General features: G+C 57.1%; 1 protein-coding gene across 18 annotated transcripts in view; it reads left to right on the top strand.

The window, feature by feature from the left end:
* The window catches only part of LOC100388996 (GRAM domain-containing protein 4), an 86,930-nt gene that overhangs the window by 28,490 nt on the left and 33,598 nt on the right, over positions 1 to 24,842 (top strand). For 15 of the 18 annotated variants that reach the window (XM_078343816.1, XM_078343820.1, XM_078343783.1 and 12 more), the window contains exons 2-3: positions 13,137 to 13,347; positions 18,207 to 18,327. In XM_078343816.1, the coding sequence (XP_078199942.1) occupies positions 13,137 to 13,347; positions 18,207 to 18,327 (332 nt within the window). Of the gene's footprint in view, positions 1 to 5,320; positions 5,489 to 13,136; positions 13,348 to 18,206; positions 18,328 to 24,842 lie in introns of those variants that run through there. The other 3 variants (XM_078343843.1, XM_078343790.1, XM_078343825.1) reach the window with 1 other exon arrangement.

The following is a 24,842-nucleotide window of genomic DNA, read 5'->3' as shown; positions in this document are numbered from 1 at the left end:
CTTGTAATCCCAGCACTTTGGGAGCCTGAGGTGGAAGGATGGCTTGAAATCAGGAGTTTGAGACCAACCTGAGCAACATAGTGAAACCCCATCTCTACTAAAAATCTTTTAAAAATTAGCTGGTCAGTGGCAATGCACTTCATTCTGGGTGAAAGAGTAAGACCCTGTCTCAAAAAAAAAAAAAAAAAATACCCAGAACAAATTTTTCTTGTTTCTTGGGCCTTGGGTTTGGCAGCCGCATACACAGCAGACCACTGAGTGGCCGTGGTTCCCGTCTGGGCCGGCTTGGCCTCGGGCAGTCCCGTTGGCCGCCGAGCCGGAGCCTGGGTCCACCTTCTCCTGGCGGTGCGCTTCCTTCAACACAGAGGGTGCTTAGGGCCTGCTGTGTGTCCCAGGGCTTGGTCCATGTGGGAGAGTCTCCATAGGCCTGGCAGAGCCCTTTGACCTCAGCCGGGCCACATTTAAAAAACAAGTTGATGGAAGGGAAGGTCGTGGTTTGGAGGTGCACAAAGGCTTCTTTCAAGAGAGGAGCTGTTTAGGGCCACGTGGGTTTCCTTCAGCACCAGACTTGCCCAGGGACCAGGAACTGCTCTAACGTCCACCTGACTCAGCCATTCATTTGCTGCCAGTGTTTTGGTGCCAGGCTATGTGCTGGGCCCCAGGGACAGGGCACGCTGATGGTCAGGCCCACGCACATGTCGGATCCTGCACTGTGGAGTGGGAATGCTTTGGAGACGGGAACGGCTGAGCAGGGCCTGCAGAGCACCCCCACCCCAGGACCAGGGCACCCCAGGCAGGAGGCAGTGCTTAGGGCTGGCTCCTGGCTTCACAAAGTCTCCTTCACTGCGTTGTCCTTTGTCACTGGACGGTAAGGGGCACCTCTCTGAAACCTGAGGGGTGACCCAGCTGCTGTTAGGTGTGGACGGGGCCTATGCTGGTGGAGTCAGTTCACCTCTCAGCACCCCTGAGTGTGGTGCCCTCCTTGCTGGCTCCTCTGCCTTGGGTGGGACCTGGGACAGTGGAGAGAAGTTCCCAGGCTACTGCCCAGGTGGGACAAGAGGGTGGCTGGTGGCACGTGGGATCCTTCAACAAGCTTCTTCTGCCCCCAGGAACTTGGAGACTGTTCAGGCTGCCCCAGCCTGGCCAGGAACCACGCCTTGTTCCTCAGCCCTTTCCTCAAGAGGACTGGATGGTGGCAAGGCCCACGCACGAATGTGTGATGCGTGGGCCACCGAAAGGAGCACCCACGTGCCTGGCAAGGGCTGCGGGGCCTTCCGGTCTGCCCTGTCCCTGATGTGGGGCTCCTGTGAGCGTTCTCATTCTGCTAGGCATCTGCGGACCCTGGACAGGGACGGTCAGCTACAGCCCATGGGCCAACCCTGCCCGCTGCCAACTGTTTCTGCCTGTTTTGTAAATGATGTCTGGTTTACACACCGCCATGCCCGTTTCCACCGCAGCAGCGTTGGGGTGTTGCAGAGGCCCTGTGGCCTGCTGGGCTGAAGGTGCTCACCGCCCGGCCTCAAGGATGGGTCTGCTGAGCCCCACCTAGGAGCTACTCCCTGTGCCTTCCTGCTGCCCAGCCTTTGAGGCAGAAACGTCTCTGGGGAACAGCCTGCTTTCAGACAGCTTTCAGCTGGCAGGAAACTGGGCAAGGGCAGTGGCAGGAAGACAGGGCGAATCCAGGGAATCCAGAAGGGGCTTCCTTGCAGCCACCTCACTGGCTGGATATTCCCAAGCCCTGGTTGCTAAGAGTGCTGGAGAGTGTTGGGAAAGGAATGTCTCCACTAGCAGTGCCTCCCTCCGCGTGCCTCCTGTTACCTTGTTTATTTGCTTCTCCAACACAGCGGCTTTTGCTTGCCTACCTGCGCCTAAACGTGGGTTTTCTTGCCAGCTTTGTTTTGTTTCAATAAGCTCCTGTGCAGGCCGGGCATGGTGGCTCATGCCTGTAATCCCAGCACTTTGGGTGGGCAAGGCAGGCGGATCACTTGAAGTCAGGAGTTTGAGACCAGCTTGGCCAACATGGTGAAACCCTGCCTCTACTAAAAATACAAAAAAATTAGCCGGGTGTGGTGGCAGACGCCTGTAGACCCAGCTACTCGGGAAGCTGAGGCAGGAGAATCGCTTGAACCCGGGTGGCAGAGGTTGCAGTGAGCCAAGATCACGCCATGGCACTGCAGTCTGGGCAACTAGAGTGAAACTCCATCTCAAAAAATAAATAACAAATAAATAAACATCTGTGCAGTCACTCTGCCAGGGTCCCCATTCAGGCTTCTAGGCAGAGGGGCCTGTGAGCTGCCATACACGGTGATGAATGCATTAATAGAGGCATATGTTGGGGAGGGTGCGGTGACTGGTGCTGAGCCGCTTCTGGGGCTATCCTGGGGTTCAAGCAGGCTCAGGCGGCGGAGTCCAGCAGAGTTCATTCATGTTCCTGTTGTGCCATTTCTCTCTCACCCTGCCTCCCTGAACCTCACTTTACCCATTTGTCAGTTGATTTAACAAAAGCTTCTTCATTTCAACGTTATGACTAGGCAGATTGAGACCTGGCGGGAGAGATGAACATAGTGGGGGCTTGTCACTCCTGTCCTTTCATCCTGCTTCGTACCCTCCGAGACAGGCTTATTGGGCAGGGGCTGCCCTTCTGAGGTGTGGGTCGAACACTTGGTGTCATTATTTTTATTTATTTATTTTTAGAGATGGCATCTTGATCTGTTGCCCAGGCTGGAGCACAGTGGTGCGATCACGGCTCATTGCAGCCTTGAACTCCTGGGCTCAAGCAATACTCAGCCTTCTGAGTAGCTAGGACCACAGAGGCACGCCACCATGCCCGGCTAATTTATCTTTTATTTCTTATACAAGCGGGGTCTTGCTGTATTGTCCAAGCTGGTTTTGAACTCCTGGGCTCAAGCGATTCTCCGCATTGGACTCCCAGAGGTCTGGGGTTTTGGGTGTGAACCACTGAGGTTGGCTGACGGTCCTGTGGTTATTGCCATTGTCACCGTTACTGTGGTTTCCTGGTCACAGATGCTTTGCCGTGGACCGAGATTTGGATGATGTCCTTGGCCTGTGGGCGGAAGGCCCTCTTTCCTTGCTGTCAGGACATGAGCGGTGCTGAGCAGGCTCGGGTGCACGGGGGCCTGGGGGAGGTGAGGGCGTGGTGCTGGGTCCTGAGAACGCACCTGGTGTGGCAGGTGCTGCCAGCCCTCGTCCGCCTGGGGCTTCCTCTCAAGGACCAAGCTGGTGCAGGCCTGGACTGAGGCCCAGGTCGCCTGGAGACGGGCTTCTGAGCTCACACCTGTGCCCAGGTGCCCCTGCTGCCTCCGCCTAAAGACCTGGAGACTGAGGGTTAGGACTGGGCTTGACCTGGGCAGCCTGACTCAGGGAACCTTACTGTCAACACTCATACTGTCAACACTGGCCCAGGAATGGGATCAGAGGGAGTGGGCCTGGTTTGTCCACACCTGGGGCAAGGACAAGCTGTGGTGGCCAGTGGGTGGCTGGAGGCTGCTGCGCCCTCCCTGACGTGGTCTCCTGAACCCCTGTTTGTGTTCTGGGTGCTATGGGCCTCTCCTGCCCACAGGCCCTTTCTGCCCCGCCTGTGGACCCTGGATTTGGGTCCCTGCTTGGGAGCTCATAGTGACTGGGGGTCTTGGGATGGTCTCGGAACCTTTTACCCTGGCTCCGCACACCTGCAAGACAGCGCCACCTCCCCGGCACCCATGGTCATGCAGTGGTGTGTGGGACACAAGAGCAGTGTTGCTGAAACACTTGTTTGGGGGTGGGGCCGTGTTGTTGTTGTTATTACTGCTGATGGCCGGGCAGGTTGCTGATCCTTCCGGCACTGTGTCACGGCGTCCTCTAACAGCCCTGAGCAGGGGCCCCTGTCTGAGGTCATTTGGCTGTGGCCAGCCAGGGCCTGGCGTCTGGCTACCACAACCCACTGCATGCACACTGCACGCCCACTGCATGCCCAGGGCACACCCACTGTATGCACACTGCATACCCAGTGCACACCCACTGCATGCCCACTGCCTACCCACTGCATACCCAGTGCACACCCACTGCATGCCCACTGCATACCCACTGCATACCCAGTGCACACCCACTGCGCGCCCACTGCATACCCACTGCACACCCAGTGCACACCTGCACACCCTCTGCATGCCCACTGCACGCACACTGCATGCACACCACGTACACTGCATACACTACACACCCACTGCAAGCCCACTGCATGCCCACCGCATGCCCAGTGCACACCCACTGCACGCCCACTGCATACCCCCTGCACGCCCACTGCACACCCACTGCATACCCACTGCATGCCTGTAGTCCAGACGATCTGGTGGAGGACGGGGCGCAAGCCCACCGTCAAGGCTCTCCAGCCCCCGCAGTACTTAGGGTGACTGGAGCAGATGTGGATCAGCCGCGCCCACTGCTGGAGGCACAGAGGGCTAGGATGCAGCCCCCAGCGCCACACAGGCGAGTGTCCCCTCTGTCCCCAAGCTGCTGTCGCTGTGCTGTGTGGTGGTTGTGGGTCCCCAGGCAGAGTGATGTGATTGAAGGTAGACTAGGGTGACTTTGGCTGGGTGGTGGGTTTCCGAATGGCTGGGAAGGTCATCTGGGACGATGTGGCTTGGGCAGCATCCCAGAGGCCAGGGAGGGGCTGCCGTGGTGCCAAGGGCAGGGTGCCAGGATGGGGCTAGAGGTCAGGATGCTGGCCCTGAGTCAGAGATGGGCCCACCTCACCCTGAGGCATCAGTGCTGTTAGACACCACAGACAGCACCGCCTGCCCTGGAGGCCGCCTGCCCAGCTTGCTGCTTCCTGCTTCCCAGGCTCTTTTACCCTTGGGGCCTCTCAGGAACTCTCCTTTTGCATTTAGGCCTCACCTTCTATTTCACACATCTGTCCCAAGCCTGCCAGGAGGGAGGCGGGTGAGGGGAGCCTGCTGCGGGTCTCGGAGCCCTGCTCCCCCCGGCAGCAACGCCAGAGGAGGGATCTGGAGGCGGCTCACACGGGTTCCCAGGAGCTGATTGCTGGGTTTTCAGGAATTTTGGAGTTGGCCATTAATAAAAATGAAAGTACGTAAGCTTGCAGTTAGATAAATTATGTCAGACGCAAAGGCAGCGAATCCTCAAGCCCCACCGCTCCTGAATTATCCGACTGCATTTTACTATTGCGTGTGCTGCTGAGGTCCCGGGGCCCACCGCACGCGTGGCAGAAACGCTGTGGGATGGTGGTGGTGGCTGGCAGGGTGGCGCACCAAGGGCGGGGCGTGGCTGCCAGGCAGGGCCTCACTCCTCCTTGTGTTGCTGGTCTAGACTTACGACAGTGATGAGGAAAGTGTTAACTTGCAGATCAAGCTAAGAATTGTGTGATGTCTGCCGCCGTTGATCAGGAGAGGCTCAAAGCCTCGTGAAGAGACTCCGCCATTGGAAAACAGCTACCTGGTTCAGCAGGGACACTCCCCAGGTCGCAGACTCACAGGTGACGCTCTCCCTTCCACCTTTGTTGTGGTTTGCAAACGGAGACAGAAACAGCAGCCAGTGTCCCTGCCTCCCTGCCGTGCTCCCCGGTGGTGGTGGCTGCGGGCCGACCGTGGAGACAGGATCTGAGTGCAGATTCATGAATGCGTTCCGTGAGAGCCGCCGGCTGTCTGGAGTTTACATGAAGGAGTAGTGCATATTTCCTGGCAGTTTGCAGATACGTGCCGCGGGTAGGAAGCGTGGGACATGCGGCTGTGCGTGTAGGTTCCCGTGTCGGGTCCTTCGCCGTTAACCGGCTCCTTCCTCTCCAGGCCTGGGCAGGACCCCGGCGCACAGAGGAGGAAGCGCAGACTCACGCAGGCCCCTTCCAGTCCTCCCAGTCTTCCTGACTGTCTCCTGAGCCACCCTGGCAAGGGCCCCAGAGCAGGCAGTACCCTGTGCTGGCATTAGCACCCCAGGGTGTGCTTAGCCCTGGGCCCACTCCCTGCCCCCCCCACCCGCCGGGTGGCTTTCCTATCACAGTGCAGAAGGCTCAGCTCCCCACACAGGGTTCCAGCCTGACCCTCGTAGGACTCAAGCCTGAAGATGCTTTGCCAAGGGAAGGAATTCGAGCTTCTTTCCGGAGAAACAACCCAGATCACTGACGCCTTGGAGTTCAAGTTTTTGTGTATTTGGGGACGCTGTGCTTTGGCAGGGCCCAAGGCAGAGTCCATGGGTGTCCCTTTCTCTTGAGGCCTCTGGGAGAGGAAAGAAAGCTCAGCTGGTGGCTGGGGGCCCAGGCTGACGGGGACCCCCCCCCCCCGGCCACGGTGTCTGGGCTGCTTCTGTGCATCGCTCCCTCACTGTGAGCGGGTGCTTGTCGCCGCTCACCACGTGCCAAACTCTGCATAGGGAGTCCCGGGCGCCTGCAGCTCGAGCCCTCGTGAGCATCACCAGCAGAGCTGAGCCCCCGGAGGCTGAGCCAGACACAGCCCCTGCCCTTGGGGAGCACCAGGCTAACCAAGCAGCGCTGAGGGCACAGGCGCTAAGCAAAGGAGCCGTCAGGACATTCCAAAGACCCCACAGCAAACCAAACAGGGTGGTGGAGTGAAGCGGCAGTGCCTGGGGAATGGGGCAAATGACAGATGTTCCAGGGTCAGACATGTTGGGTGCTGCAAGGACCCTGCAGCGGTCGGAGGGTTCCAGAGGGGCTCAGCAGAGCTGCAGCCAAGCCTGGGGGAGCCGGGGCTGATGGGGCGTCGGGTAGGCAGCGTGTTTACCCAGGTGCACGGGAAGCCCCTAGAGAGCTTCGGCAGGGGTGCTTTGGGGGCTGATTTCCTCTTTGAAGACCTCGCCATGCTTGCCGTTTGGAGAAGGTTCAGGAGGCCCGAGGCTGCATGGACCGGGCTGGGTGGTAGGAGTGGGGGACAGATGTGCAACCCGGTCGGGAGGCGGGAGGCAGGCGGCCGGTGTTCACTGTACATTGGCAGTGGGGTGAGGAACAAGAGGATCGAGGACTCCTGAGGGTTTTGCCCAGGCAGCTGGTGGACACGGTGCCATCCAACCCAAGTGCCCCTTAGACCCAAGCCTGTGCCAGGCGTGGCATAGCTGAGATGCTGGTGAGATGTCCAGCTTGGAGCCTGCAGGGAGGCTGGGTGTGGGGGCAGGGTTGAGAGCAGCCGAACACTGGGATACGGACGTCAGCATTTGAGGCCCCCTCTCTGTGCCCAGCGGGCAGGACAGAGGCCGGAATCCAGGGAGGGGGCGAAACTCCTGGACAGGTCTTGAGTTTGGGGCAGCGCACATGGCATCTGATGTGAGCCTGATGCTGGAACACCAGTGGCCAAGGCCAGGCAGGGGCCGGAAGGGCGGGATGTGGAGAGGGGCCCAGGGAGCCGTGTGTGTGCTTGGGCCCTTGAGCTCTCTTTGCATCCAGAGCTAGGAGGTGCGAGCGTGTGGCTGCAAGCATGGGGACATTGGGGTGGGTTTGTTCTGTTCTTAGAGACAGGTTCTGGCTCTCACACAGGCTGGAGTGCAGTGGTACGATCATGGTTTACTGCAGCCTCCAACTCCCAGGTTTGGGCGATCCTCCCGCCTCAGCCTTCTGAGCAGCTGGGTGGTACTGTAGGCACATGCCACCATGCGGGCTAATGGTTTTTTTTCTTTTTTTTTGAGACACTGTTTTGCTCTTTCTCCAGGCTGGAGTGCAGTGGCACAATCTCAGCTCACTGCAACCTCCACCTCCCGGATTCAAGCGATTCCCCTGCCTCAGCCTCCTGAGTAGCTGGGACTACAGGTGCCCGCCACCACGCCCAGCTAATTTTTTGTATTTTTAGTAGAGACGAGGATTCACCATGTCCAGGATGGTCTTGATCTCCTGACCTCAGGATCTGCCCGCCTCGGCCTCCCAAAGTGCTGGGATCACAGGCATGAGCCCCGGTGCCTGGCTGGCGTTGGGGTATCGGTGAAACCAGGCCTTCATTGCTGGCCCTCCCTGGTCCTCCTGTTACTCTGCAAAGCCTTGGAGTCCACCAGCTGCCCAGGTTGGCTCTCCAGCTGCTGGTCTAACCTCCATCCCAGGCCTTTCTGATGGTGAGGTTTTGGGTCCACCTTCCCTAGAGGACTGAGACTTGGCAGAGGGCCGCGACCCGCTGCAGTGGGGGTAGGGGAGGCGTGTGTGTTTTGCTTCACATCTGCGAGTCCCCCAGGGCCACTGCTTTGGAGGGCTGGCTGCCGTGGGAACTCAGACACTGCTCATCCCAGGATCAGCGGGAGAGCCGCCAGATAATAAGGGGATGAAGGGCGCGCGGCCGCCTGGCCCTGGTGTGGAGGTCCAGGGACCCAGAACTGGGAGAGGAGCTTCAGCTGGGGAGATGGTGTGAAGGAGGCACAGCTCAGGGCGAGCACCAGAAACGAGAAACTTTTTTTTTTTTTTTATCTTGGGCTGGGGAAGGGGAAATAAAGTCCTCTTCGGTTTCCAAGTCCAAGGTTCCCTAGACACTGCCGCCTTTGTGTGACCAGAATCAATTCAGCGGTTTCCAGAGCAGCACGCTTTTGTGTTCCAGGGCCGGCTGGCCCAATTCCGTCCTGCTTTCAGAGAGGGCCTGGAGCCTGGCCGGGTGCCACCCTAAGCCTGGGGGACCCCGGGGGAGCCTGGACAGCCGTGGTGAGCCCTGCTCCTGCTCTGGTGCCCAGGACCGGGGTCCTCCAGGCTCCGGGTCCTCCAGGCTCTGGGTCAGCTGTGTCCCCTTCTCTGTGGCTGTTGTTGGGTGGCTCGGAAGCTATGGTTCTTGGGTCCTTGCAGCACACCCTGGCTCCGGGCCAGGGTCTGGAGGAGCCACAGTGAAGGAGTGTTTCTGGGTGTATCTGAGACAGATAGAGGTATAGCGCAGCGGGCAGGGGGACGTGGCAGGTCCTATCTGAGCAGAAGCCGCAGCCTTGGGAAAAGCTGCTACCCTCTGGGGCAGTGGTCCCAGGTGCTCTTCCGGAGCCATCTCGATCCTGAAGGCAGGCTTCCTCCCAAGGCCAGCTGCAGGCCAGCCCCGCTGGTATAGCACCTGCGCAGCCCAGGGTTGGGGGTCCAGTGAGGAAGGGCAGAGGCCTCCTGGGAACCTGGCCTCATCCGGGGGCCAGCAAGAGAAGGAGTCTCTCAGGAAGCCTCTCAGAACCTGACAGGGCGAGGGGAAGGGAGGCCGGTCTGAGAGGGCCCACGGCTCGGAGTCGCAGAGCCCTGGGCTACTGGGGGTGGTCCTGTAGGTGCAGGGGGAGGGGCCGGCCCTGGAGAGAGCGCCGGGCTGCAGGCTGAGGAGGTGGGCTTCCTCCCAGGACCATGGAGGGGTGGGGATGGGCAGCTGGAAGTACGGAGGGCACAGGCCATCTGTCCCGTGAGGGATGCAAAGTTGCTACACCCAGGACGGAAGGTGCAGGTGAGACTCGGGCTGACAGCGTCAGGAGACCCCGGTCTGACATGAGGTGCAGCCCTGGAATGAAGGTCAGTGTGTAGACGGGCCTTGGTTTCTGCACCTGTCAGTTAGGGATGTGCTAGGTAACAGTGTCCTCCCCCAAAATTCATGTCCACCTGGTACCTGTGGACCCCACCTTACTTGGAAACCGATCTTTGCTGATGTCACTGAGGTGAAGCCATCCTGGTGTAGAGTGGCGCGCTCTTCAGTGCAGGGCAGGGGCTGCCCGTGTTGCCGTGGAGGGCCCCACCCCGGTGCACTCGCAGGCTGGAAGCACGGCCCGGCCCAGCCCGTCCCTGGTGGTATGTCATGACATGGAGTTTGGTTCTTAACTGACTGAAACTTGAAAAGTCTCTTTTTGAGGAGCCCAGGGAGGTAGATGAGGAGGGTGGCGGGGTCGATGGGGCTGAGAGCGGGGCCCTCTAGGACCCTGATGTGTGGGTACTGTCTCCAAGAGATGTCCTGAGCCACCCGGCAGGAGGACCCTGGGTTTGAGCCGAAAGGACGCTGTGGCAGGGTGCGCGCTGCATTCTGATGGTGACAGGCGGGACACTCAGTGCCTTTGTCCCTCTCCCAGTGCGGCCTCATTTGCTTGCCTGAGCTGATGGGGAAGGCAGCTCCAGCCTCAGAGGCTCGCAGACAAGGGGGCCATCCTCTGCCCAGAGCTCTGCAAGCAGCCAGGAGCCCCATGTGTGTCCGAGCGTGGCCCCTGCTTTCCTTGGGTGGAGGCCAGCCCGGTGCCCTACCCAGGGCCTGCGGGCCCCAGCGCCAGCTCATCCCCTCTGCCTCCCTCTCAGGAGGACTCGCTGGGGTTTTGGAGAATGGAAGGAAGTAGGTTTTCCATTGCCGCACCCCCCAATCCAGTTCATCCTTACTTTTTAAACATTAAAAAGGAGAAGTGGTGCTTACAGGGGCTTGGGGAGGGGATGGGAGTTCCCGTTAAGTGAGCAGAGTTTCGGTTAGACAGGAAGAGCCCAGACAGCGTGACGGGTGTGACTTATGCCACAGAGCTGCCCACTAAAAACAGGTGAAGTTGGTAAGATTATGTTGTGTGCGTTTTACCATAAATAAGACATGGTGTGGAGAAAGAAGTAACAGGCAGGGATTTTAGGACATTCGGAGAGAGAATTGGTAACGACCGCCAAAGCCAATGCTCCCGACACCTGGCCCCAGAGCGCCGAGCCTCTTCTCACGCCTGTGTGCCGTAACGGTGGCCATAGGAAGGTCATGTTTTTAGCTACCTTCGTCCCATCACAAGGTCGGGGTCCTGTGTGGGTCCACCAGGGTGTTCCAGGACCCCCTGGCCTGCTGATCTTGATGGGTGGTGTGTGACGCGCTTCCCCCTGCCGGGCCTCCGCTTCACAAGCTTGGTCCTAGGGTCCTGGTGTTGAGGTGTGGAGTCGCCAGCCCAGGGGGTATCGTGTGCCCGGCTCTGCCGCATTCTGCAGCCCTGGTTAGCTTTAGCTTCCTTTCCCGTGAACTTGAAGGTTTTCACACGTTAGGAGGTGGTCTTGTCATTTTTCCTAATACAGTCAAGCTGGCTTTCTTTCTTTTTTTTTTTTTTTAAATGGAGTCTCACTGTTGAGCAGGCTGGAGCGCAGTGGTGCAGTCTCGGCTCACTGCAACCTCTGCCTCCCAGGTTCAAGTGATTCTCCTGCCTCACCCTCCTGAGTAGCTGGGATTTTAGGCACCCTCCACCATGCCCAGCTAATTTTTGTATTTTTAGCAGAGAAGGGGTTTCGCCATGTTGACCAGGCTGGTCTCGAAATCCTGACCTCAAGTGATCCACCCGCCTCTGCCTCCCAACGTGCTGGCATTACAGGTGTGAGCCACCGCACCTGGCCTACCAAGCTGTCTTATAACATAGATATCAGCACTGCTACCTATTTTTTTTTTATGGCATATTTTGAAAATTTTCGCTTTGTTAACAAATGAGAGCTTTTTGCCTTTGCCCGGCTGCCTGTTAGACTTTTTTACTTTGTAGCTTTCTTTTTCAATCTCTCAATGTAGACTATCCCACTATGCCGTCTTCTCCTCTCCAGGGACTTGATAGCGGCTCAGTTCCCTTTCTTTTGCCTTGTATGTTTTAAGTTTTACGGAACCTTTGGTCCCCCTGCAATCTGTAGCTCCTGTACGGGAAATCTCCAAACGGCTGGCTTGTGCGCCTAGCCTACGAGCAGCGGTGGCTACCTTCTCATCACCCACTGGCCCTCCTGGGGTTCTCCCAGCTTCCAGGGGACACTGGGCATCAGGACAGCTCCCTGCAGAGCCTGTGTCCTGTGGGTTTTGCAGCAGGGCAGCATCAGGAATACTCCAGCCCATCCCAGGAGGGCCTCCCCGCCCCTCACGTGCTGGGAGCCTCCACGGCTCTGTGGCTCAGGGTGGGTTCTGGTGCATTCTGTGTCTTCCCAACTTCTTGCCACGAACTGTGATGTCAAGGAGAACAGAGGAAGCTAGGGAGGCAGGGCAGGCATGCTGGGTCTGGGTCTGGCCTTGCTCTGAGTGCTTCCCCGCCATGCTGCCTGCCCCGAGCAGGGAGTTCTGGAAGTCCCCCACCGGGAATCACTCCCCATCCCTCCCTTCTTTCGCCTGACCCAGTCACTCTGTCTTCTTGAATTCCCAGGATACCTTTGCCTTATGTATTATTCCCTTTTCAGAGGCAAAAACTTCAGCTCAGAAAGCTGGTCAGTGGCAGGACAGGCTTTCAGCCCAGGTGTGCGCAGAGCAGTCCTCCCACAGGGACCTAGGCGTCTTGCACAAGTCGGGGACAGGGGCTTTTGGGAGAGGCATCCAGGCCGTGGAGCTGCATCATGGGGCTGGGGTGTCCTCTCCCTGCCTGGCTGGCCCCCAGGATTTTAGGGGTACCTTGGTGTTGCTGGCCCAATTGGGGCAGAGATGTGGGGAGCAGGCACCCCGTGGCATATCCATCCTTAGGTACATGGGTGTGTGTGAATCATGTGTGTCTGTGCAGCACACAGTCACTTGTACCTCAGTGTGACCAGGCGTCTGTGCTGATCAGAGGAGGAGGCTGGCATGTGAGCTGGGACAGGAGACACAGCCAGCCCTGGGTCCCTGACCCCACCGTCTCTGGGAGGTGTAAGATCTGATGTGTCTCAGAGTACCAGTCTGGCTGCATGGCGAGTAGGAACACGCTTTAGGCCGAGGGAGCTGTGTGGGTGGAGTCCTGGGAGCCAGGGTCAGGTGGAGCGGGCGGGACACGAGGCCAGGTCCCCTAGGTCCAGGAGAGAATCAATTGAGGCATCCCCAGCGCACGCATCTGGTGGCTTTCAGGCGTGGCTGCCATCCTGGCGGAGTGTTTGGCCGTGATGTTGACCATGTTCTTGATGGTTTGTTAGGCAACTTTTCAGCCTGGCTGGCCCTCCTTCCTTCTTCCAGAGCAATGTGCATTCCTTGAGCCTGCACGCCACCTCGCTGAGCCAGGCTGAGAACGTTGGCTTCCTTCTGCTGGGAGCCGGGGGTCCTGCCTGGTGGGAGGCCAGGACGCAGCTCAGTGCTGACCAGGCTGGGCTGGGTGGGGTGGCCGAGGGCCCCACCTAGTGGGTGCAGGGTGGGGGTCTGTGGGTCAGGGTTTTCTTTGGAAAGCTGGACTGTCCGTGCCCTGCACGTGAGAGCTGGGTTGTGGGGTTGGGGACGTGTTTGGGAGGGACAGTGGCAAGTGGGCGAGTGACTGTGCCCCCTCTCTTGCAGGGACCCCGAGCGTCATGTTAGGGTGAAGCAGAGGAGCTCAGTGCTGAACATGCTAAGGAGGTTGGACAAAATCAGGTTCAGAGGTCACAAGAGAGATGACTTCCTCGATCTAGTGGAGTCTCCAAATGCCTCGGACACCGAATGCAGCGATGAAATCCCCCTGAAGGTACCGCGGACCTCACCCCGGGACAGCGAGGAGCTGAGGGACCCTGTGAGTACCTGTCCTCATCCCCTGGTGTGGGCTGGGGTGTTGTCTCCATCCTCTGTGGCTGGGGGGAGCGTGGACTCATGGGCAGATTCATGTCCTGCCTGTGCTGGTCAGAGACAGACTGGGCCTGACTCCGTCTCACCTGACCCCTGACCCCTGCGGACCTCGTGGGGCCAGGGTGCTGCCAGGCTGAGCCTTCTCTGTTCCAAGGGCTGATCAGTGGCTGGATTGGTTTTCCTCATTGGCTTTTCTGGGTGGGTGGGTGGCAGACATTTCACACGCATGTGATGTGGAAGCCTTGGCCTGGCCCTAGAAACGTTGACATGCGGATGGGGCAGGGCAGGCACGGTCTGGAAGCGGCTGGTGCTGGCTTGTCTTCTGGCTGAGCCAGGGAGCACGTCCCCAGCCCGAAAAGCTGGCTAAGCCCAGGCTGGGCCCTCCTCAGCCATGCAGAGTCAGGGCTGGGTCTGTGGCCAGCGGCGGGGACAGCAAAATACCCGTGGAGCACCTCAGCTAGGCCCTGGGGCCCGGGTGGGAGCCAGGTGGGAGTGGGCCCTGCCTTCTGGAAACTTGCATTTGGTGGGGGTGCAGGTTGGGGCGTGGTGAGGTGGGATAGGCTCCCCGTGGCCCCTCCTCTGGCCGCCGTGGCCTCTGGCTCCTCTCCGGTGTGCACATACCACATTTGGTGTCCTGCTGGTTTCCCCTCCCAGCCCCTAGCCAGGTCTTTCTGGGTATGGGCTGGGAGCACCAGCCTTCCCTGGCTCCTCCCTTTACTAGTGCTTTATAACAGGACAGTGACTGTGCATTGCTCTTGGCAGGAATTAATAATTTACTGCTGCTGCTGCTCTCTGAGCGCTGCCTGATCAGACAGGTGGGGCCGCCTGGCTTCCTGGGCATTGCTATAGAGCGGGGAGCGCCCAGCCTGCCGGGATCGGCCGTCCCCAGGCCAAGGCTGATGCATCCCCCAGCTGCTGGCCTGGGGTGTCTGCCCTCAAGCAGGTCGTGTGGCAGAGCGGCAGGGGCCTGCCCTGGCTGGAGAACTGTGTCTCGTCTGTCTCTGGCTGGGGCTGGCATGGAGGGCGTGGGTCACGGTTCTCCGAGGGTGGTTTGTGCTGAGCATGTGGTGGTTGTCTTGGGAACAAAAATCTTCCTCCAAGGGAGGGGTGGGTGAGGGGGTCCCACGAAAAGGCCGGAGCAGGGCTGGGTCCCCCCAACACACACATGGTTCCAAGCTCAACAGGGAGGGGTGGGTGAGGGGGTCCCACGCAAAGGCCGGAGCAGGGCTGGGTCCTGGCTCCCTCTCTGCCGTCTGTCTGCCCTGCTCCAGGTACCGTCTAGGTAGAGGCCCTCCCGCCTGAGTGTGTGTATGGCGTCTGAGGGGTGGTGGGTGGAGCTGGCATGGGAGGAGTGGGTGGTGCAGAGAGTCTATAGGGCCCGGCCTCTGGGGCTTACGCCCAGCCGTTTACCAGCCCTGAGGCCTTGGCAGGCCACATGGCCCAGCAGTACCCGCCATGGCGTTTTGGTGCAGATCACAGGCGCTGTCACAGAGGAACTCAGGAACTGGTACCTGGTGCCGCCCCTGCCTGGGATGGTCCACAACCGGCCTGGCCTGCAGGAGGTGGTCTCAGCATAGAGCCGGTGGCGCAGTGGGACTGGGCTGCCAGACGGTTCTGACAGTGAGCAGCGCCAGGGCCTTGTGCTGTGTGGCAGGCCGGGTGCTTTGCTGTTGGTGGAAGGTGGGTTTTGGGCAGGAGGTGACTCTGTGGTGACGATGTGCCTCCAGGACCAGGCCTGGCTTCTGCGCCCATCAGGGGGATGTCGGTCCAGCCCTGGACTCCTATTGAGAGGAGAGATTAGGGGAGCTCCTGGATGTTTATTCTGGGATTTTGATTTGGAGTACTGTTTGGATGGCTTTGCTTGCAAGGCTCTTAGAGAAGGAGAGCGTTTCCCTGGGGGTGCTGTGATCCCCGACGTACGCTGCTGAGTGAGATAGAAGGCTGGAGTGAGGGGGCAGGTGCAGAGTTGCAGGTGCTGGTCTGGTTGGAGCAGCAGGAGACAGGGCTGCAGGATGGTGGGGTCTTCACCTGGGGCAGAACATCTGGATGTGGGGGCATCAGGGAGCCTCTGCAGGGGAGGGCAGTGTCAGAGCTGGCCGCTCCAGGTCGGTTGTCTAGGGAGTAGCCTGGAGAATGTGGCTCCCGGGGGTGGCAGAGGATATGGTACTGGCGGGGTTGCTGGGGTCACAGGAGAGGCAGCTGTGATCTGGACCAGCTCTACTGGGCAGGTAGTGGTCCATGAGGCACAAAGGGGCTTGAGGGGCCGTGTTGAGTTGAGAAGGGGCCCCTGGGTCTGCTGTCAAGGAGGGGCAAATGCTGCAGAGGTCAGGGCAAGGTCGGCCTGTGGACTGGGGCCCCCCTTCCTCGAGGCTGTGAGGGGCTGCTAGGGAATCCGGAATCCTGGGAGATGCCCAGTGTGGGCGAGCAGGGCCTCGCCCAGGGCACAGCGCAGAACGCAGGTTGGGCACTGACCACACAGACCAGACTGAGCCCATTAGCTGTTTAACTTGGACCTGAGCCTCAGTGCCTCAGCTTTTAAGGGGGACAGCAGTCTCGTCGACCCCCAGGCCTGCTATAAGGATTAAATGAGATAATAAGTGAAACGTGTGGCTGGCATCTGGCTTGTGGCTAGCTCACAGGGAGTTGCCATTGCTCATGACCGTGAATACTGATTCGCTAAACCCTCCTTCCGGCTCCAGGGCCCCTTTGCGAAGCCTCATTCCTGTAGCGTGTAGACACTGCTCCAGGCCAGGCTCACGCGGCCCCCAGGGTGGGAGAGAGGGGAGTGTGCAGCATTGCCCTGCCCTGCCCCTTCCGAGGCCCCTCTCGCCACCCTCTCTCAGCTGCACAGCCTCCCAGAAACATCCTGAAACCTGGGCTCAGGCATAGAGGCCTTGAGGGTTGTTTCATTTTTATTTTATTTCATTTTTTTGAGTTGGAGTCTCACTCTGTCACCCAGGCTGGAGTGCAGTGGCGTGGTCTCAGCTCCCTGCAACCTCCGCCTCCCAGGTTCAAGGGATTCTCCTGCCTCAGCCTCCTGAATAGCTGGGATTACAGGTGTAGGCCAGCACACCTGGCTAATTTTTAAAATATTTTTAGTAGGGACAGGGTTTCACTGTGTTGGCCAGGCTGGTCTCGAGCTCCTGACCTCATGATCTGCCACTGGCTGACTCTGGAGCAGGTCCCAGGCACGTTCTCATTCTGTCTGAAATACGTCAGGGTCTGTGTCTGAAAGGTGAGGACTGGAGATCAGCAGCCCAGGTGGTGCAGGGTTTCCGGCCGCAGGCTCTGCAGTGCATCCTCCGGGCTGCATGTGGCGCATCCAGGCCCCTGCCCACCCAGGTGGACCTTTTCTAGGCTGGCTATGTCAGAGCCACCTTCACGGAGACATTTAGCCCTGGGGTCTGTCCTGGGGCCCCAGCTGAGGTCCTAGGCAGGTGGTACCTGCATTGTGAGTTTCCGGGGTCAGCATGGAGCTCCAGGCCAGGGTCCGCTGCTGCATCAGCTGGAGTGCAGGTGGGGTTTCGTGACCTGCTTTGGACTCTTGGAGCTTCTGTCCTCCTGGACGGGTGCTTGTGGGATCCCAGCTCCCAGCACCTGGCTCCGCTGGCCTCCCTCCCAGAACAGCGGCCCATGTCTGTTCCTCATCTGTCAGTGCCGAGATGGACCTGAAGCAGCATCCACAGGCCCTTCCAGTGGGCAGGACAGATGGAATCACCCTGTTTCCACCCACCCCCGCCCCCAGAACTTGTGCCCCAGCAGCCAGAGTAGCTGAAAGTGTGGGAGGTCGGGCACCCAGAGCGGGGCAGCCACAGCCAGCCCAGAAGCCTCTGGTTTCCGAAGCCGGCGCCTTGTTCCTGGGCTGTGGCCACAGCGTGGGTGATACACGTCCAAGGAGCCATTGCCGTGCTGCTCCACGTGGTCTCGTCAAAGCCGCACACGAGTTTCCTAGCCCTGGAGGAGGAGGTCTAGAGACCCAGGTGGAGAGATCGGGCCCCTGCTGTCCTGTGCTGGGGCACTCACTCATGTGCTGGCCCTCACCAGTCCCTGGCAGGATGCGTCGTGGAGGGTGACTGTGTGGTGTCCAGTGTGGGGCCCAGGCAGGCTTGGCTGTGCCAGGCATGGACTCTGCTTTCTGTTCCGTCAGCAGGATGTGGAGCTGCTGCCTGTGCCCAGCCCCTGAGCTCCAGGCATCAGGCAACTGTGGCCTGTAACCCGAGCCCATCCTGGCTCGCTGGGGCAGTGAGCAGGGTTTTTGTGAAGCAGACAGGGGAGGCCCCTGTTTGGAGTTCGCTAACCTCAGTTCCGCAGACCCTTCTGCCCGTGGGCCATTCTCTCCGACCTACTCAGCCTGGCCCATGGAGGCGCCCCCAGCCTCCGTTCAGGTGGGAGGGCCTGGTTCTGGCACGGCCAGCCAGACACACGGGGCCAGCACAATTCCAGGGTTTTCTTCCCTCTGCAGCCCAAGATCAGGAGGACCACAACCGTCAAGAGACAGTGCCACTCACCCAGTTTTAATTTTTAAGATATTTCATAGAGTCAGCCTTACAGGGGCTCTGAGGATATCCACATTGTCTGAAATGTCCCTGCCCCCAACAGAGGAGGCTGGGTGGGCAGACACAGGTCTTACGCTGGGGGCTCCATCACCCCATCTGACCGTTGTGTGTCCAGAGGCTGCAGCTGCTGTTCCCTTTCAGATGCTGCTTCTGCCATCCTGGGGCCCCTGGGCACATCTGGGGGAACCAAGTGGTGGAGACACAGGGTGCCACAGGTGGCCCCTCTGAGCTGTTGGTATTTTTCTTCTAGGCTGGTCCAGGGACCCTCATCATGGCCACAGGAGTCCAGGACTTTAACCGGACAGAGTATGATCGACTGAATGAGATAAAAGGTCACCTGGAAATTGCCTTATTGGAAAAACACTTCTTACGTGAGTACCAGAAAGCGCCTGGAGGTGTGGGACAAGGTGGGGCGGGTGGCTGAGGTGGGGACGGAGACCCATGCCGGCTGGACGTGAGCCCTGGGCAGCTGTGGCTCCGGCGTGGCTCGTCCTGGCGAGGTCTCTGCCTCTGTGTTTGAGCCTCCATTGCGGCTCTGCTAAGCCAGCACTCAAGACTGCTCCAGGGGGTTGGGATGAGGGCCTTTTCCCAGTGGGGTAAAAGAGAGTCTCAGGGGAAAAGGAGTGAAACGTTCCAAGAAAATTGTAATAATTTTAGTAAATTTGTCCCTTGCATTCGCAATGGGAGGCTCAGACTTTTTCAGAGCTTTTGGAAGGACTCTGAAATCTTAGTTTGTTCTGGTTGGTTTGTGTGTCCAGGAGGGAGGTGGGGCCGTGTGCTCCTGCGTCCACGGGCCTCGGACAAGGCTTTGGGCTCTGCATAGTGAGAATGGCAGAGATTCTTACAGGAGGGCTCGCAGGCCCTGCCCCACGTGGCGTAGCGCTCCTGAGCCTCCCTCCCCACCCTGTTGTACAGATGTGGAAACTGAGGCACGGAGCGTTCACTGAAGTCACCCTGCTGTGCGGTGACATCTAAATAGTAAGGGGTCACTTACCAGTAAGGCAGCAGCAGGCAGATGAGTCCCGAGTCCATGCCAGTGACCCCCCTGCGTGTGGTCTTCACAGCTGACACAGCTGGTGGGATTTGTGTTACTGGGCAGAAAAGCTTCACTGCTGTATGTCCAGAGCCAGTCACTTCTGAACTCTACACGGAGCCCCCAGTCGTGACGGGCAGGGGCTTAGGAGCAGGGCGGGTAGGTCACTCCCTTCCGGGTGTCCTGCCAGGTGGGGTCTCTTTAACACTCTGGACCAGACGGTCGGTGCCTTTGCTGGAAGGGCTGTCATCTTGGTGTCCTGTCCTTGGTCACCAGTGCTGTGGTGTCTGTGCACTCACCTGGTGCTGGAGGGTCCCAGGCCAGTCCACATGGGCTTGTGGGTTCTCCTGGGTCAGGCCAGAGCACGATAGTGAGCCTGTGTGTGTACAGCACTGGACTGTGTGTGCTGCATGGTTAACTGTGTGCTCATGTTTGTGTGGCCATGGGTAACAGTGTGTGTGTGTGAGTACAGTGGTGATTAACTCTGTGTATGCATGTGTGTGAGTAGTTGACCATGGTAGTAAACTGTGTGTATGTGTGCAGTGGTGGTTAACCCAGTGTGCGTGTGCGTGTGCAGCAGTGGTTAACCCCATGTGCACGTGTGTGTGCATGTGAAGCAGTAGTTAACCCTGTGTGTGCATGTGTGCAGTGGTAGTTAACCCAGTGTGCGTGTGCGTGTGCAGCAGTGGTTAACCCCATGTGCACATGTGTGTGCATGTGAAGCAGTAGTTAACCCTGTGTGTGCTGCACATGTGCAGTGGTAGTTAACCCAGTGTGCGTGTGCAGCAGTGGTTAACCCTGTGTGCACGTACATGTGTGTGTGCAGTGGTAATTAACCCTGTGTGTGTGCCCATGTGTGGCGTGGTTAACCCTGTGTGCATGTGTGCGGCAGTAAATACTGTGTGTGCGTGTATAGCGGTAATTAACCCTGTGTGTGTGTGTGCATGCATGAACAGTAGTAATCCTGTGTGTGCATGTGCGTGTGTGGCGGTGGTTAATCCTGTGTGTGCATATGTGTGTCTGTGTGCAGTGGTAGTTAACCGTGTGTGTGTGCGTGCGCGCAAGGGTAGTAATCCTGTGTGTGCATGTGCGTGTGTGGCCGTGGTTAATCCTGTGTGTGCATATGTGTGTCTGTGTGCAGTGGTAGTTAACCGTGTGTGTGTGCATGCGCGCAAGGGTAGTAATCCTGTGTGTGCATGTGCGTGTGTAGCCGTGGTTAATCCTGTGTGTGCCCATGTGTGGCGTGGTTAACCCTGTGTGCATGTGTGTGCATGTATGCGGCAGTAAATACTGTGTGCGTGTGTAGCGGTAATTAACCCTGTGTGTGTGTGTGCATGCATGAACAGTAGTAATCCTGTGTGTGCATGTGCGTATGTGGCGGTGGTTAATCCTGTGTGTGCATATGTGTGTCCGTGTGCAGTGGTGGTTGTGTGTGTGTGTGTGTGTGTGTGTGCAGTGGTGGTTAACCCTGTGTGTGTCCAGTGGTAGTTAACCCTGTGTGTGCATGTGTGTGCCCATGTGCAGTGGTGGTTGTGTGTGTGTGTGTGTGTGTGTGTGCAGTGGTGGTTAACCCTGTGTGTGTGTGTCCAGTGGTAGTTAGTCCTGTGTGCGCATGTGTGTGCCCCTGTGCAGTGGTGGTTAACTGTATGTGTGTGTGTGTGTGTGTGTGTCCAGTGGTAGTTAATCCTGTGTGCGCATGTGTGTGCCCCTGTGCAGTGGTTAACTGTATGTGTGTGTGCACACACACTCATGTGCTGTGGTGGTTAACCTTGTCTGTGTGTGTGTGTGTGTGTGTGTCTCCACTGGTATTTAACCTTGTATGTGCATGTGTGTGCCCGTGTGCAGCGGCGGTTAACCCTGTGTGTGCGTGTCCATTCCCGTGTGCACTGGTGGTTAACCATGTGTGTGTGCATGCCCGTGCACGGCAGTAGTAAATCGTGTGCGTGCACATGCACGCTTTCTCGGGACCCTGAGGACTGGACACCAGTGGTTCTGAGGACAGCTCTGGTGACACTGCGGCTGTGCCGTGGAGTGACTCTGTCTCCCCATGAGTCTTAGGTTGCATAGAGCCAGCCTGGGCAGAGAGGGGCTGGGCCGCATGGGCTGCTGACGGGGTTTGGTTCTCCTGATGACTGTCCTGGTGACCTGCTACCTGTGACCTCACCAGCCTGAGCTCCTGCAGTGGTGGCTCCGCTGGAGTTGGTGGGTCTCTGAAAATGGAGAGGCCAGGCTCTCCCTGAGCGGTGGCAGCAGGGGCTGGCCCTTGGTCAGCTGTCCACCTGGGCCTGTGCTTGGAGGGTGCGCTGTTTGGCCTGGAGCAGAGCTTGGCACTGCCCACTTAAGTCATCACCCACCAGAGGCTGCCTCATCAGCTGAACCTCGTGAATTACCTTCTGTGAGTCTAAGTGGCTGAATATGGATGGTTTTTCAGTCATGGGGCAGAGGGTCGATGTTTCACTTTCAGGGAACAGGTGCTCTTGGTGTGGGGAAGGCTCTGTGAGCATCAGCAGGGCATCTCTGCTGGGGCCCAGGAAGCTTCAGGAGGAGAGGTGAGCCAGCATGCCGGGTTGAGGGATGCCTGTCCATTCACATTCACTTTGAGACTTTGTTGACACGGAGTTCCAAAATGGAGACAGCAGAACCCACAGGGCTGCCTCTCTGGGGATCTGGGGATCTGCCTCCAGCGGATCCTGGGGGAAAAGAGGCCACCTGGTCACGGAGCAGGGCTGCTGCCGTCCCTGGACCAGCACTTGTGACTCTTTGCTCAGCATTTTCCAAAGGAGCATCTCCTTTTACCCCTTGGTAGCTCGTGAAGCAAAAGTGTTGGGTTCAACTCTGACAGCCTGTGGGGTGGTGAACACAGGCATTATTTTTTAATTACAGAAATTTTCAAATGTATCCAGAAATGGAGCAAAGAGCTCTGCCTGGTTGAAACCCACTGTCAGCCTCAACAACCTTCTGGACCAGGCTGGTTTCCCCAACATGCCCTCTCCCTGCACCACTCCCCGCCCCCACCAATGTTTTGGAGAAAATCCCAGCCAGCATCCTCTCATTTCAGCTGTAAATATTTCAGTGGGTAGCTCAGCGTGTTTTAAAAACAAAAGCCACGAGTCTAATGTCACAACTGAAAAAAGCAAACAGCTTTTCGTTGGTACCATCAGCTGTCCAACTGAAGCTCAGATTTCCCCCCACTGCACTGCAGCCTGGGTGATAGAGCGAGACCCCGTCTCTTAGTATTTTGTTTTTATTTTATTTTAATTAAATTAATTAATTTATTTATTTTTAAGATACAGTCTCACTGTGTTGCCCAGGCTGGAGTTCAGTGGTGCTGTCTCGGCTCACTGTAATCTCCGCCTGCTGGGTTCAATCGATTCTGTGGTCTCAGCCTCCTGAGTAGCTGGGATTACAGGGGCGCACCACCACGCCTGGCCGGTTTTTGTATTTTTAGTAGAGACGGGCTTTCACCATGTTGGCCAGGCTGGTCTTGAACTATTGACCTCAGGTGATCTGCCTGCCTCAGCCTTCCAAAGAGCTGGGATTACAGGTGTGAGCCACCGCGCCCAGCCCCATCTCTAAGTAAGTAAGTAAATAAATAAATAAATAATTTCCCTGTTGAGGTCTCGAGATTGCTTTGCAGCTGTCTCTGAACGAACAGTCCGATGAGGTTGGTGTGTTGTGCTTGGTGGAGTCTCTCTCCGGTCTTGACTCTGCAGGTTCTCTGCACATCATGCTTTTTGTCCTTTGTAGACCAGGTCACCTGCTGGACAGTGTCTGCCCTAGACTCTGCTGAAGGTGGCCTCACATGGTCCTCGGTCACACCCTGTGCTTCCCGGTCGTGGCACGCTTGGCCGTCCCTCAGGGGATGGTCCCCCTTTGGTGCTGTGTGCTTCCACAAGGTGGTCTCTGTTTCACATCACGGCTTTGATGATTATTGCTCAGAGCCGTTGCTTCATTAGAGGCTGCAGAGTGTTCTTTTTCTGCTTCTGCCATGCTTTCTCCATTGGTTAGCTGACACGTTTCCAAAAACGAACTTCTCTTTGCCTGCTGTTTGACTACACTGAGGAGTCATTCACAGATGAAGGGCAGGGTGCACGCTTGGACTCCCCTCGTTTTCATTTTCAGAATAATGGGTTGCGTTCTCTTCCGGGAGCCCCCGCCAGTGAGGGCGTTGGCCCTTTGTGGTGTTTTCTCGGTGTTCTCATGAGATGGTGAATTTAAACACATTTGGTGTGCTCTGATCGTTCTGGGTAGTATCTGGTTGGTGCTCAAATAGTTCTATGTCTGCGCCTCTTTCAGTTGGCTTTGTCACAACCCAGTTGTCTCTGAGAGATTACTCGCCTTTCGGTGGGACAAGATATCCCATGTTCATCACCAGCGTTTCTTGCCCCAGTCCTGGAATTGACCGTTCTGAAGTAAAGCCCTGGTTCCTTTTGGTGGAAACTGAGATTGACACGCTCTGAGAATCCTGGGTCATTGATGGCCGCTGGCGAGCCTTGGTGTCTGGACCTTCTCGTGGACAGGGCTTGGACCTCAGGAGTTCATACACAGAATTCTGCTGGAATTCACACCCAGGACTCCTAAGTGTCTGTGTAACCTCATTGGACTTTTCTTGTATCTTTCTCTTGCTGAAATCCGGGTTCTCGGCGATCATCATGAGCATGGCTCATTTGTTTTGCCCTTTGATAATGCACAGTCTCAAAATCAAACACCACAGGATCACTAAACACAGTCTATTTGCTCCTAGTTCTTTCGTCCTTAGGGATGTCCCACTAGAAAGGCACAGGTTTTGGTGTCTGACAGTCGCTCTCAAGACTTTTTCCTTCCTTTGTGGCTGTGTTATCAAGTCAGTACGGAGGTGAGTTCGTTATTTCTTTTCACCTTAGATTTCTAGAGATGGTTTTTTTCTTTTCTTTTAAAATTTTGATATGACTTCAGACTTCCAGAAAAGTTACAAAAATAATTGCAAAGAATTCTTGCATATTTTTCATCCAGTTATTCCCCAAAGGATAATATTTTACCCCATTTGTCTCTTATCTATCCATCTATCCATCAATTTATCCATCCATGGATCCATTTATCCATCCATCCATCCCTTTATCCATTCATCCATCCATTCATCTACCTATCCATCCATCCATCCACCTATCCATCCATCCATCCACCTATCCATCCATCCATCCATCTTCCATCCATCCATCCATCCATCCATCCATTTATCCATCCATCCATCCATCCATTTATCCATCCATCCATCCATTTATCCATCCATCCATCCATCCATTTATCCATCCATCCATCCATTTATCCATCCATCCATCCATCCATCCATCCATCTATCCATTCATGCATCTATCCATCCATTCATCCATCCACCTATCCATCCATCCATCCATTCATCCATTCATCCATTTATCCATCCATCCATCCATTCATCCATCCATCCATTTATCCATTCATCCATCCATCCACCTATCCATCCATTCATCCATCCATCTCCCATCCATCCATCCATCCATCCATCCATCCACCTGTCCATTCATCCATCCATCCATTTATCCATCCATCCATTTATCCATCCATCCATTTATCCATCCATCCATTTATCCATCCATCCATCCATCCATTTATCCATCCATCCATCCATCCATCCATCCACCTGTCCATCCATCCATCCATCCATTTATCCATCCATCCATCCATCCATCCATCCATCCACCTGTCCATCCATCCATCCATCCATTTATCCATCCATCCATCCATCCACCTGTCCATCCATCCATCCATCCATCCATTTATCCATCCATCCATCCATCCATCCATCCATCCATCCATCCATTTATCCATCCATCCATC

This window comes from Callithrix jacchus, chromosome 1 (genome assembly GCF_049354715.1).
Source record: "Callithrix jacchus isolate 240 chromosome 1, calJac240_pri, whole genome shotgun sequence".
Classification (NCBI taxonomy): domain Eukaryota; kingdom Metazoa; phylum Chordata; class Mammalia; order Primates; family Cebidae; genus Callithrix; species Callithrix jacchus.
Note: the sequence above shows the minus strand (reverse complement) of the source record. Positions and strands in the feature narration are given on the sequence as shown.